A 13,008-nucleotide genomic window follows, 5' to 3' on the forward strand; every position below is an offset into this window, starting at 1 on the left:
ATACTACCACATGTGTGTGAGTGTTTGTCGGCTGGTGAGTGCCGTCATGTTGCGTGAGTGAGCGCATGTTGTGTTGCGTGTTGGAATGTGTGAGTGCCACATGAATAGCTGCAGCAAAAGTGACTGCAAATGTTACAAGGAACTTCGCCGTCTTAACGTAGTATTACTTGCGTCATTTTTATTAGTACTTAGTTGAGATTTCTATGCCAAATAACACGCCTTGAATGCATTCTGAGTGGCAAGCTCTAGAATACGCGTGATCACAGTGCAAGTCGGAGGAAATTTCTTTGACGAAAAATTCCCCCGACCAGAACGGGAATCGAACCCGAACACCCGGCATGTTAGTTATGACGCTAACCACTCGGCCACGAGAGCACAAAAAAGCATCTGATGCTACCGAATGACCAGTTGTACCGCATCACGTCTTACTCCATACTTCCCAGCAATGTTTCGTTGAGACTACGCTGGAAGTCACGCACAATCACAATTCGGACCTGTGTTGGGATTTGTTTTCCATCCATTTTCCGGAAGCTTCCTGAGCCTCAAAAACTCGTCCCTATACACAAAAAGTTGACTAAACAGCTACGAAAATAATATTTGTGTCAGATGTAAACAACCAGCTTTTGAAAACCGAGGGGTGTATCGATGAAGAAAACAGGGTAAAATAAGTTTGCCCAAGTGGCTTTTTTATGCCATAGCCTAAAAGTACCCATTTAGGAACGAAAGTCATTTTTTGTTTCTCTAAAAAATAAATCAACTATATTGAAATGGCAAAATGGTCTACTAAATACCTACTTTTACGTAGTTTTATCTTGAATACCGAAAGATTTGAAAAAACTTTTAATGTTAGAACACATTGATTTCAAATGGGAGTTGATTTGTGCCCATCACTGTATAACTTTCATTGATCGTACTTTATTTTCTGTAAATAATTGAAAGATCTACGAACCATCAGACGAGGTAGAATCACATGTTCTTCCGCTGACACGTGTGTGAAGCAGAAAGTGTAAATAAACAAACCCCCACAATGACGCTACGATAATAGTAAGTTCAGCGAAGAACGACAAAGATTTCCAACCGTTAATCAAAACACCACGACCCTTTGTTCCAGCCACCACTCACGTAAGCCACTTTTGCAGCTATCGCCGCAAGTTGCTCCCCACCCCGCAGAATTGGTTTAGCTCCTTTCTTCGACTTCTCAGCCTATTCGCGTTTCGCACTAACGACCGTATCATCTTCTATATTGACATTGTGGGGGAAAGAGGAACACGATGGGCAGGCAGGCGGGTGGGTGGCTGAGCGAGCCGACGCACAAAGAGACGAGAACAGAGTCAGGCAGCGGGCGGAGGAGAGGTGGATGGATGAAGTGTGGGTTTACGGGGGGGCGCAGTGTGATAATACTTACTCCGTGGTATATCCGACGCGGAAGAAGACAAAGGAGAAGCAACAGCGAGAAAAAGGTCTCGACAGCGATAGAGAGTAAGGGAGTGTGTGGAGGGGCAGTTAGACGAGTTAGCGTTAGATAGAATGTATCGCTTGATTCGCGCAAAAGTTTGTGTATTATCTCTCGCTCCTTTCTTCGCCGCTTATTGTTTTGGTGATGCCGTTCCGCGTGGATAACCGGACTTCTCCGGCCACGGTAATCGTGTTGGTGAAGCACTGCCAAATATTGATATACGGGCCTCGACAGGGGGAGGAAGAAGAGAGGAGATATGCGGTGTGAATGAACACAGTGTATCCATTCCGGGTCGAACAGGAAGTAATCCAAAATGGTTAAGAAAATACCCACAACAAAGCGGAGATCCACTCGTTTGGGCTGATTAAGATAAGTATGCTAAAAAAAAGGAAAAGTTTTTTTTCGTTGTTCTTTTCGGACCGGTCCCGTGATAAATAGTATTAATTTGTCAAATATGAAAATTAGTTTCACGATATTGGAAGGGACTATCCGTCTGTATCACGACTTTTCTCCCTTCACACACACACACACACACACACACACATACACACACGCCGCATCAATCGTGGCTAGAAAACTGTGTCTTTGTTGCCATTTTAATGCCATTTTTCATAGCCCCATCAATCTGGGGGAAACTCTCGATTGATGTTTTATGGTTCCAAGGTTTACTGGTTTTGACTAGTTGTGTGTTTGTGTGCATGCCGCTGTCACTCTCTGTCATCGTCACTTGCTAGAGCCAGGACAGGGGAGATAGTAGTGTTGATTGGTTTGGATTTATTAGCACGATGATCTTTTCGTGGTTAGGATCCTTTGTTCCGCAAGATGTAGACGGGTTGGCCCCGAGTGCGTTCGTTGGACATTTTCATTCGTGCGGTTCATGGGGAGACTATTTCTGTTAAAACATGATTCACAGAGATTCGCGCAGAGGGCATTGTACAAAACGGTATTTCTTTCGGTCTTCTCAAAAATTGGCTTTAATTTTATGCGTCGATCATCTAAATCGGTCTAGTAGTTCAATAGTTATGAATTTTTGAAAAAAAGTCATTTTTGGAAAAAAGAGGAAAAAGTTGATATTTCGGACAATCCTGAAATGGAAATGGTCACCCTACTGAAAAAATAAAAAAAGTACGGGTCTAATGTTTTGCAGATAAAGAACAAACCTACCAAAACTACCCACTTATAACGGTTTGGCATGGAATGCTTGTCTATGTACTCATTGAATAGTTCGTTTTTATGATGAAGTGTTCAGAATGCATTCAAGGCGTGTTATTTGGCATAGACATCTCAATTAAGTACTGATATAAATGGCGCAAGTAATACTACGTTGAGACGGCGAAGTTCCTCTAGGAACGTTAATGCCATTTAAGAGAACAGAAGATATACAGTATACGTCGGGAAAGAATGAGACTAAAACAATCTCTTTGAACCGACTACTGACATCTGGAACACGTTACCCGTGCGATGATAAATGACGAAAACTTGTCAATTCTACACCCACAATTGATTTTTAGCTCATGTTTTATCATCCCGATTTATTACATCAAATGAGCCTAAAAATAACAGGAAATGTCATTCTCTCAAATACTGGTAAACATTTGTAAGCATAATATATATGGTACGGCAATATAAGAGTAATACGAGCGAGCGAAACAAGAGACACGTTGCAAATAAGCACGCATTACATATGTACACGACACAGACCGAGATGGATAATTATAAGTAAAATTAGAAAATACTTTCCAATTTCAATTTGTAATGAGATGTAATATTATCACGCGTTTGCGCAACAGCATCATTTGTTATGTGGATAGCGTGGTCGTGTAAAACAATCTTACATTCCAGTCGACCTTGGTTCGATCCTAGTTGACTTCGTTTGGACTTTTTTGGGTGTAATCCCAAAAAAGATTAAAAAAAAAGAAAGAGATGTCTGCTTCAATACATACAAACATTTCAATGCGCTGGGGGACAGATGATTTTATTTGCTTATTCGACGCTTTAAGACACGGACAGGCATGGTCTCTGCCGAAAATGAAATGCTTTCTAGCAACGATAGTTTGGGCGTACAACCGATAAAAACTTCAAGTTTGTACTAATTCAAATGACGCTTGTAACAGTACTTCGTTGAGACGGCGAAGTTAGTGCTAATAATACTAGTGCCATCTAAGAAGAAAAAATGGGTCAATGTGGGTCAAAAAATGGGACCTTCTTGTCATCTAAGATATACAACGCGTAACAACTAATTTGTGTTCCCTGGTAGACTGGAAAACTTCTCGAAGCTTAAAAATTTTATACGTATAAAAGTATACTCCCATCCTTTAAGAACATCGTCCTGGGGTTCCTAAAATCGAAATGACATACCGCTATGAACCATCTGAATCGATACCGCAAATAAGATTAGAACATTTGAGATGTCTACTGGAACCTACGGAACGAAACAGGTACCATTCTTGACTATGGAGCGATAGATCCTCAAAATCAACTGATAAAAAGCGAATGATTTAGGTTATGGGAATGGGTTTCCAACTGCGAGGATGAATTGCAAGGCTCACCGGAGCAGGATTTTGGCTTGGGAACACGTTACCAAGTTAAATATGACCTTGATCTAGCAGAGCGATTGGGACGGAGAATGACATGGTTGTCGAAAACTGATGTACTAAACTGCAGTTCGCAAGACCGGAGACACATTCAATCGATTCATTGTCAAAAAAAATGTTCAGGACTGTTCGATTGCCAAGGTGCAGTAATCACTTCTACAGTGATAGATTTTCATGTAACGACTGTGGGAATCTGGCAAGAATTTCATGAACAGCTTCCTATTTTGAATAGTATAACCTGATCGTGATCTTGTATGGCAGCGAATAATATTGCTTTCGTCAAAATAAAAGGTAACACCGTCAAAAGCTCAACAGAGCGCTGCTAGTATCGTAGTTATCGGAATATATTCTAGCCATCAAACTTAACCTAGCCATAGACATCCTTCATAGCCAATCCAGTAGAAGTAGATCCCTTTCGTAACCTGTTACTACTGGATTGGCGTGTTAATGCGGCAAAACCTTTCCCGGCAAGTCTGGTATTGATTACATTGATTGTTTGTGTTAGAACTAACCATTCCCCATAAGTGTAAATGTATGATCCTCTATCCTTAAAAATGTCTAAACTATTCGTCTGCAAAATCTCTATTCAATCCTTGTCCACGTAAATTATGAGAAATTATTAAGTTATAGCGAATGGTATTCGTTAAATGCAGTTTAATGTATTGTAGCGCACATGTTTGAAACTTTGGAAGATTTCGCGTGTGCATTGCTGCATTCATGGCCCCAGCGGAATAATTTTTGAGTGCAGTACGGCACTCATGGCCGTCTGAGTGTGAAAGTCAATGAGGAACCGTTTTCCGTTATCTTCGTTTGACTGCATTGTTTTCTTTTACTAATTTTCTTTACATAGAATTCGATTTTAAAAATCTTGACAGACGCGTGCTAGAGTCATTCACAGCTGCTGGATAAAACGTGTTCAGCTTTCGATGGGCTTTTGAAAAAAAAATTATTAAATGTTTGGGATTCAAACTCATGACTTTTGCATCGATGATCCTCCTACTGTTGTACAAAAGCTGCTTTGCAGTTGAAGAAACGTTTTCAAACTTAACTTTAATTTGCTTTAATTTGGTGTAGATAATCTTTTATACAACCTATAGTTCAACGTATCGTTTTATAAAGTACTCAGTGATAGTGTTCGAACATTTTTCGGCTGATTACTTTAATAACAATTAATGATTGTGTGTTGGGTATGGTAATTCATCAAGCACCACGTCGATCTGTTTTCAAGTCTCATGTTTTGCCATGTTTGTCTGCGTATTTGCAAAGACGGTGCACCTAGAGATGATAATTGACCTTTGTACTGAACGTTTTATTCAGTTCGAAGAGCCAATGTTCGTTAGGGATATAGACTCTTGCCCTCGATTACTTTGAATTTGAAGAAAATGAAAATCAACTCGCGAGCAGCAGCAGCTACACTCCTGAAATACTTCATCTTTTTCGGATCTATTTCGGAACCATGTTAATGAAATACAAATGTTTAGTACTCAAAACAAAGGTGTTTTTTTGCATTTTGGAGGAAAAATAGCATAACAAATATTCCTATCTATTTTTGATAAAATTTAGAACTTTCGAACTTTTCTTTGAATGCCATTCATCATATTTTGTACACTCTGTTAGCTAACCTGAGCGTTCATATCACCATCTCTTAATTTCAGTAGCATCCTTAGTCATCTTTCCACGACTTCTTCAACTTTTGTATGGCTATTCTCCACCAATCTCACCACCACTGTTGTACTTCTCCGTAGTAGTGTCAGCTTGCCAAAACGGGCCAAATCACTACAGGTCCATTGTAAGCTTTAATGTACCTGGAATACCTTTTTTCAAGCACTCCTGTTTGTACATTTTGGAATCCATAGTATTGTCTATCACGAAAACTTGTTTTTTGTCCGATCCTGATCATATGCTTTCTTGCGAATTCATCGACAATAACAAATTTGAACGTACTAAGGACATTACCTCTACCAGTGGCTCTATAAAACTTTTGTCCGGGAAGCTATTCATAATCCATCTTCTCGTACGTTCCGTCGTCCATGCACTTCGTAAGATCCCCACCGTACAACTTCCGGGCACATCTTTTGGCCACTAGATTCTGCTTCAATGTATCCTGCCGATCTATTTCGTATGCAAAAATATTTCTACAGCAGAAAAATTTTGAGGTGAAATAGTCTTTTATTTCTTATGCTCAATAAATTACAATTTCTGTTAGATAATCTCCATTTTTTTATTGTTGTGAATTAACCTTTCATTCATCTATAATGAACATGTCCTCATATCAAGCCTTACGAATGTGATATTCTTGAACTTTGCGTCGAATGTCTCCTGAGAGTTCTGTACAGTGTTTCAAAGCCGATGCATTTGGTAGTCTTTTAGGTTTCAAAGAGATACTACTACAGGGTTTTCCATTTCGGGCTTCCGAAAGTATACAGCCCTGCGCTGACAACCGTTTGACATAGCTGTCAACCAAAGCGTCATATCGTTAGTTGAATGTCTGCCATTTTACAATATGGATCGTTTTAGCATCGCACAACGTGTTAATTTTGTTAAATTATACTATAAAAATGATGAAAAACCGGCAAATGTTTTTCGAGCATTATGGACGGATTTTGGTCGTCATGGACGGCCTACAGAGCACACAATCGCTAATGTAGTGCGTAAATTCGAACAAACTGGATCCGTAGCGGATATTGTGAAACCTGTGCATCATCGTAATGTGCGTTCGGCCGAAAATATTGCTGCTGTTGCTGCCAGTGTGGAGGATGACCCGAATGTTTCGATTCCACAGCGTGCTCAAAAATTGGGCTTGTCAAACACATCATTGTGGCGAATTTTTCATTTGGACTTACACCTACATCCATATAAAGTCCAACTGGTACAAAAATTAGAGCGTGGTGACCATGGAATGCGTCGGGCATACGTCGATTGGGTGAACGAACAACAGCTGCAAAATGCTGAATTTTCGCATCAAATTTTCTTCAGCGATGAGGCACATTTCGAGCTCGGTGGCTATGTGAACACCCAAAATTTCCGTATATGGGGCTCAGAAAATCCACACATGATTGTTGAGAGGTCATTGCATCCGCCAAAAGTCACTGTTTGGTGCGCATTATGATCTGGTGGAGTCATCGGGCCGTATTTCTTTGAAAATGAGGACGGCGAGACGATAACTGTGAATGGTGAGCGCTATGGCCGCATGTTAACCGATTTTTTTTTGCCACAAATTGAAGATATGGATACGGACGACATGTGGTTTCAGCAGGACGGCGCCACGTGCCACACAACACGACCGAACATGGCCATATTGCGAACGAAATTTGAGGGACGCATAATTTCGCGTTTTGGTGATGCCAATTGGCCGTCCAGATCATGCGATTTGAGCCCGCTACACTTTTTTTTGTGGGGTTATGCGAAAGACCGTGTCTATGCCAACTCTCCACAAACTCTTGAACATTTGAAAGACAACATTCGTGAAGTTATGTGCCGAAAAGTCATCGAAAATTACCTGTTCCGGATCAAGGTGTGCGAGGAAGCCCTAGGTGGACATTTGAATGATGTTGTATTTCACACATAATGGCATAAACCAAACTTTAATTTGAAATAAAAGTTTCATCGAAATTCGAATTCTAGGTGTATTTTATTTCAATTTACTTCGGAATTTAAAGTTGGAAAACCCTGTACAATAGAGCCATGTATTTTTCAATTGAGTCAAGCACTGTACAACTTGACAGATAAATTGGTTTGGGAACAACGAAGCTGATTTTCTTTCCCATAAATGTTTTTGCTGATGATGCTAATTGAAGCGAAACTTTTAGACATTCACTCATAGTTGCAAATGATTAGTCAAATAAAATGTTTTTGGGAAATTTGAATGCTTTTTTCCGTTTGGAAATATTCAGCAACGGTATTTTTTTAAAAGCGCTGTATAGAAAGCTCAACCTGTAACTGAATATATAAATATATAAATATATAATTAAGATATACAATGATTTTTCCTCGCTATTCGGCACTGTTTAACTTTGTGTTTCCAATCCATTCAGTTGCTTGCCGGTGCAATTTGGTTGGTTCAGGTCAATCACGGAGAGCAACTACGAATTGTACAGTCTACCCAAGCTCAAGCTCAAGCCCAATCCATTCCGTTGCTTGCCCTTTCATCAAGTATAATTATGGCATACGTTCTCAAACTCACCACTATCTGGTACCACCCAGAAACGTTTGGAGCCTAGGAAGCGGAAGTCAGAGCAAGATTCTGACATCGTCTTCCAATGGAACACTGGGATTTATTATATATATTTAGGAAGAGGCCGAATCTTCGTATAGAGCCAGAATCAACCTTAACGACTTTACAAGGTTGTCTTGCCTTTTTAAGATTAGATTTCACATGAAATTCAACGTGTCGACGGGATTACAAGAAATGAAGCTATATCAAATCGTTACATTGCCTTTCTGTATATTTTTATAAGTTTTCCTATATTTCCAAATATTTATTTCTTCAGCGTTTTCCGATTCCAATTTCAACAATTGTCCCCAGTAATGAGTAATCTGAATGCGCATTGATTAGCGTAAATACACTCATTTAATGTTGTTTTATGTTATCTCATTTAGTGTATTTCAAGCATTGATCGTTCATGGTCCTAAGTTTATTAAACATCTTCCTATTTATTTCGTTTTCAGTACGCGCCAGAGGAATATACTCACGAGAGTCCAGTGTCCGGTGGCCAAAGGTACACATCGCCCAAAACGGGTGGCGCGCTGTACCAACAGGATGCATACTACGATGCACCGGGCGGATCATGGTACCCCTCATCGTCCAGCGGTGCGTACGCCCCCCACACAACCGGAGCAGGCTATCACAACGTAGGACATGGGGCACATCTCGGAGGACCCCAACATAGCCATGATCAGTATGCAATGTCGCCTGTTGGCGTTTCCCACATGGACGGACATTTAAACCAAGTGAGTAGCGCCTTCAATGTCAGGCTTCTCGTATAAACGAACAGCTACCTTTTTTTAGAATCAAACACAAGCACTTCCACCGATGAGCACGTTTAGGGGAAACACTGCTCAGATACCGTCAATAGGTCCTCAAGGACAGAACTCACCTGCAATCTACAACGCAATCGCCGGCCATCACAATCAACATGCACAACATAGTCCAATTGTACAAAATGATACACTCGTTGGCAACGCACTTAAAACGGTTAGTAATTTGAGTAAATGCTACTGACAAACAAATAAAAACTCTAACATTCCACTCCAACTGCTGCCCCCTCCTTCGTACAGATGTATCCTACTGAGCAAAGTATCAGCAGTTATGGCTCGAACCCAACGACACCAGTGAACTCACCCCCTCCACTAACATCACAACAGCAGCAAGCGGCCGCCGTGGCAGCAGCCGCCGCAGCCGCAGCTCATCAGCAATCCGCCGTCAGTATACATGTTCCCGGTGCGCCCGGATCCTCCAGTGGTGCTGCCGGATCTTCCGCCGCATCTTCAGCGGCAGCAGCGGCGGCGGCGGCGGCAGCGGCAGCAGCTGCAGCGGCCGCGGCTGGTCCCTGGCAACAACTCAACCCTGTGATCAACAACGGTGCTGGACCGGCGGCGGCGGCTGCTGCTGTGGCAGCGGCTGCGGCTCTCAATGGCCTACCCAATGGTTCCTACGCCCCCGAGCTCGTGCATCGAGGTCTTCAGCACATGGTAATTGCAGCTTTGTCTTCTACTTTTTTTTGTTCCGCGTGCACCCAAGAATGTTTCTTTCCTTCTTTTTTCATATCCCTTCTTCACAAACACGCTTGTTGTTCCACCTAGGTTTGAATTTGGCTGTTTATACAGTGATCCACAACGAAAAAAAACCACCCGAATTCATTTACGCTTTCATGCCTGAATGATTAGAAATATGCAATTGATAATTAAGGTATACTCTCAAATTGAAGTTCATATAAAGCGTTTTTGAACAGCATTGAATAATTTCAATTCGATTCGCATTTTTTCATGTTCTATGCATAATTGGTATTTTTTTGTTAAAACAGATATTACATGGAAATATATCCACAGGAAAATTTCACAATATCTTGAAACAAAACATTGACGCACCTCGTTATTGTTGTTGCCTTGCAATGATAGGCATAAAAAAGCCTTAGAAGCGAATGAACTGCAAAGTTTAAAGCCTCTTAAAAACAAAGAAATGAAAAAAAGCCCTCCTTGGATGTTTTGAAACTTTTCTCAATTTCTCGCCTATTTTATTTCTCACTACTACCTTAATTTTATAAAATTGTTGGTTAATTATTGCTCTTTCAAGTAATTGACAAGTTTTGCCTTTTTTTGCCAGATTTTGTTCACTCCCTTACATGCCTTTATTAATGTGTGCAAATATGCGTTGACAAAAATAAAAGCCCACCCAAAAATAAATGCAATCCCTCTCGGTTCTTGGGTCTCTGAACGAAAGACTTGGACAGATTCAACTTTTTGGCCACATCCCTGACATGAACATTGAGACTCCTCTTAAACGCTTTCATGACACGCTTGTAATCCTGATCACTAATAGAACATCTATTTTGACCGCTTTTCTCCTTCCGTTCGATGCTCAGAGTTTCGTAGTAACGTTTAATCACACAACTCACCGTTGACTGCACGATTCCGAGTTGTTATCCGATGTCCCGATGAGAGAGGTGAGGATTTTCCAACTACTTGCGCAAAATCTATCCCCGACGATACTTTGTGGGTGACGTCATTTTTTTCAATTTTCGGAAAACTGACTGCGGCAAAAATACAGTGTAAACAATACACTCTAAACTACTTCTACCCAAATTTTCAAGAGAAAACACCCAGTGGGCAATTTTATACAGCTTCTTTTTTCGGTGATGCAATTTGATGTGGGACACCCTTTAAACTACGATACATCAGTCCCAAAATTAAAAAAGCACGACTAGAGTTCGCAAAAAATATCTCTACAAGCCGGTATCTTTCTGGAAACGTGTTTAGCGAACTGACCAATCGAAATTTGAGATCTTTAATCAAAAATGACGAGTGAGAGTTTGGAGAAAATCAGGTGAAGCGCTACAAGATCTTCATCTACAGCCTACGGTAAAGCACGGTGGTGGAAACATTATGGTTTGGAGCTGTTGCCTGGGCCGGAGTAGGAAACCTGGTTCAAATCAACGGCATAATGACAGCTGATGCCTACCTTAACACCATCAATAAAAATCTCCATGAATCCGTTGCAAAACCGGCGTAGGCAAAGACTTCATTTTCCAACGGGACAATGATCTTAAACATACTGCCAAAAAAACGAAGAATTTTTTTGAAGTATATGCGAATGAAATTCTGGAATGTCCATATTTGAACATAATTGAAAATTTATTGGCTATTCTGGACAATAAGGTGGATAAAACAGGCGTACCGAACAAGGACACGTACTTCACAGCATTATCGAAAACCTGGAAGGAGATTAACGCACAACATCTGAAAAATTTGGTGGAAAGCATGCCCAAACGTCTGCAGAAGGTGATTAAGGCTCGCGGTGGTCATAGTCCATACTGCAGATCTTGAGTTTGCGTCATCACATCGTTTTTTTGTTATGAATATTTAAAGTGGATTTATTCTCTTGTCATGTTGTTTTATGAATACATTTCACTAATTTCCTTCGCCAGAAAAAAAATACTATATTGTTGTTTCAATCGCTGTGTATATAGGGTATAGGGTAACAAACATTGTTTATTTAAGTCTCATGATATGATGATGGTTCAAATGGATTTTTTTCGTTGCGGATCACAGTAGTGTTGCTTAATGATTTCGGATGATTGCTTCATTCTACGCTCTGCCCATGAAGCATATTTTGTCGGCTATCAGTTGTTCAGTTATTAATGCGGTCAAATATTCCGATCAATATCCTCATTAACCCTTCTTCTTCTTCTTCAATGGCACTAACGTTCCTAGAGGAACTTCGCCGTCTCAACGTAGTATTACTTGCGTCATTTTTATTAGTACTTAGTTGAGATTTCTATGCCAAATAACACGCCTTGAATGCATTCTGAGTGGCAAGTTCTAGAATACGCGTGATCACAGTGCAAGTCGGAGGAAATTTCTTTGACGAAAAATTCCCCCGACCAGAACGGGAATCGAACCCGAACACCCGGCATGTTAGTTATGACGCTAACCACTCGGCCAAGGGAGCTCATTAACCCTTCGGCAGCTCAATTTCAGCGTCGATTCTTGTCAGCCAAGACTCATTTAAATTTTTTACGGATCTTCAGAACAACAAAAAATGTCCTACATTTTTTTAAGTAAAACAATAACACTACTCCCTTTCTGTAGCTGCTGTTCCTTTTTTGTAAGCACACTTATTTTGCAAGTCCACAAATCACCGAAGTACAATATGTTGCACATTTCGTTTGTATGCCCTAATTTTTTCTCTTTCACTTTGATCGATTCACACCTTATCACACCGTACCCAGTTTACTGCTGCAAATACTACTACCAACCGGGCAGTTTAATGATTTTACTTGCGTTTATAATGATTTTCAATATATTTTTTTCTTGAAACGATTATGTTGATGCATGTTTTTCTTTTTTCTTTTTGTGTTTCTCTTTTTTTTCGTCGTATCTCTCCATACATAAAAAAATACTCCGCGTCTAGGCTAACTCGCCCGAGATCCAACCGCTGGACGATGCGATTGTGTCACTGCTTAGAGAACACTCTGAGAACGGAACGGTAAGTGGTGGTACTCGATGTTTGTTTTTCGTTGGATCCCCTGATGCGACACACTTATGGTTGGGGTTGAATGTAAAATATACCATCGAATTAAGTTAGATATCATGTAAAACAACTATTGATCTGTTTTCTCATAAGTCTAGTTATTTAATGTGTCGTACAAGATACGGATTGAAATTGAATGAAAAAATCGAACAGCAGATCACAATTTGTTTTGCGTGCGTTTGTGTTTGCTTTTGAATATCTTTAAGTAT

General features: G+C 40.4%; 1 protein-coding gene across 5 annotated transcripts in view; it reads left to right on the forward strand.

Annotated features, from left to right (window-relative positions):
• LOC129773931 (protein daughterless) overlaps window positions 1-13,008 on the forward strand; it is a 122,752-nt gene that overhangs the window by 93,450 nt on the left and 16,294 nt on the right. For 3 of the 5 annotated variants that reach the window (XM_055777602.1, XM_055777600.1, XM_055777601.1), the window contains exons 3-6: window positions 8,719-9,000; window positions 9,059-9,244; window positions 9,328-9,741; window positions 12,680-12,754. In XM_055777602.1, coding sequence (XP_055633577.1) covers window positions 8,719-9,000; window positions 9,059-9,244; window positions 9,328-9,741; window positions 12,680-12,754 — 957 coding nt within the window. The remainder of the gene's footprint in view (window positions 1-8,718; window positions 9,001-9,058; window positions 9,245-9,327; window positions 9,742-12,679; window positions 12,755-13,008) is intronic. The other 2 variants (XM_055777603.1, XM_055777604.1) reach the window with 2 other exon arrangements.

The sequence above is a fragment of the Toxorhynchites rutilus genome, chromosome 3 (genome assembly GCF_029784135.1).
Source record: "Toxorhynchites rutilus septentrionalis strain SRP chromosome 3, ASM2978413v1, whole genome shotgun sequence".
NCBI classification, from domain to species: Eukaryota; Metazoa; Arthropoda; class Insecta; order Diptera; family Culicidae; genus Toxorhynchites; species Toxorhynchites rutilus.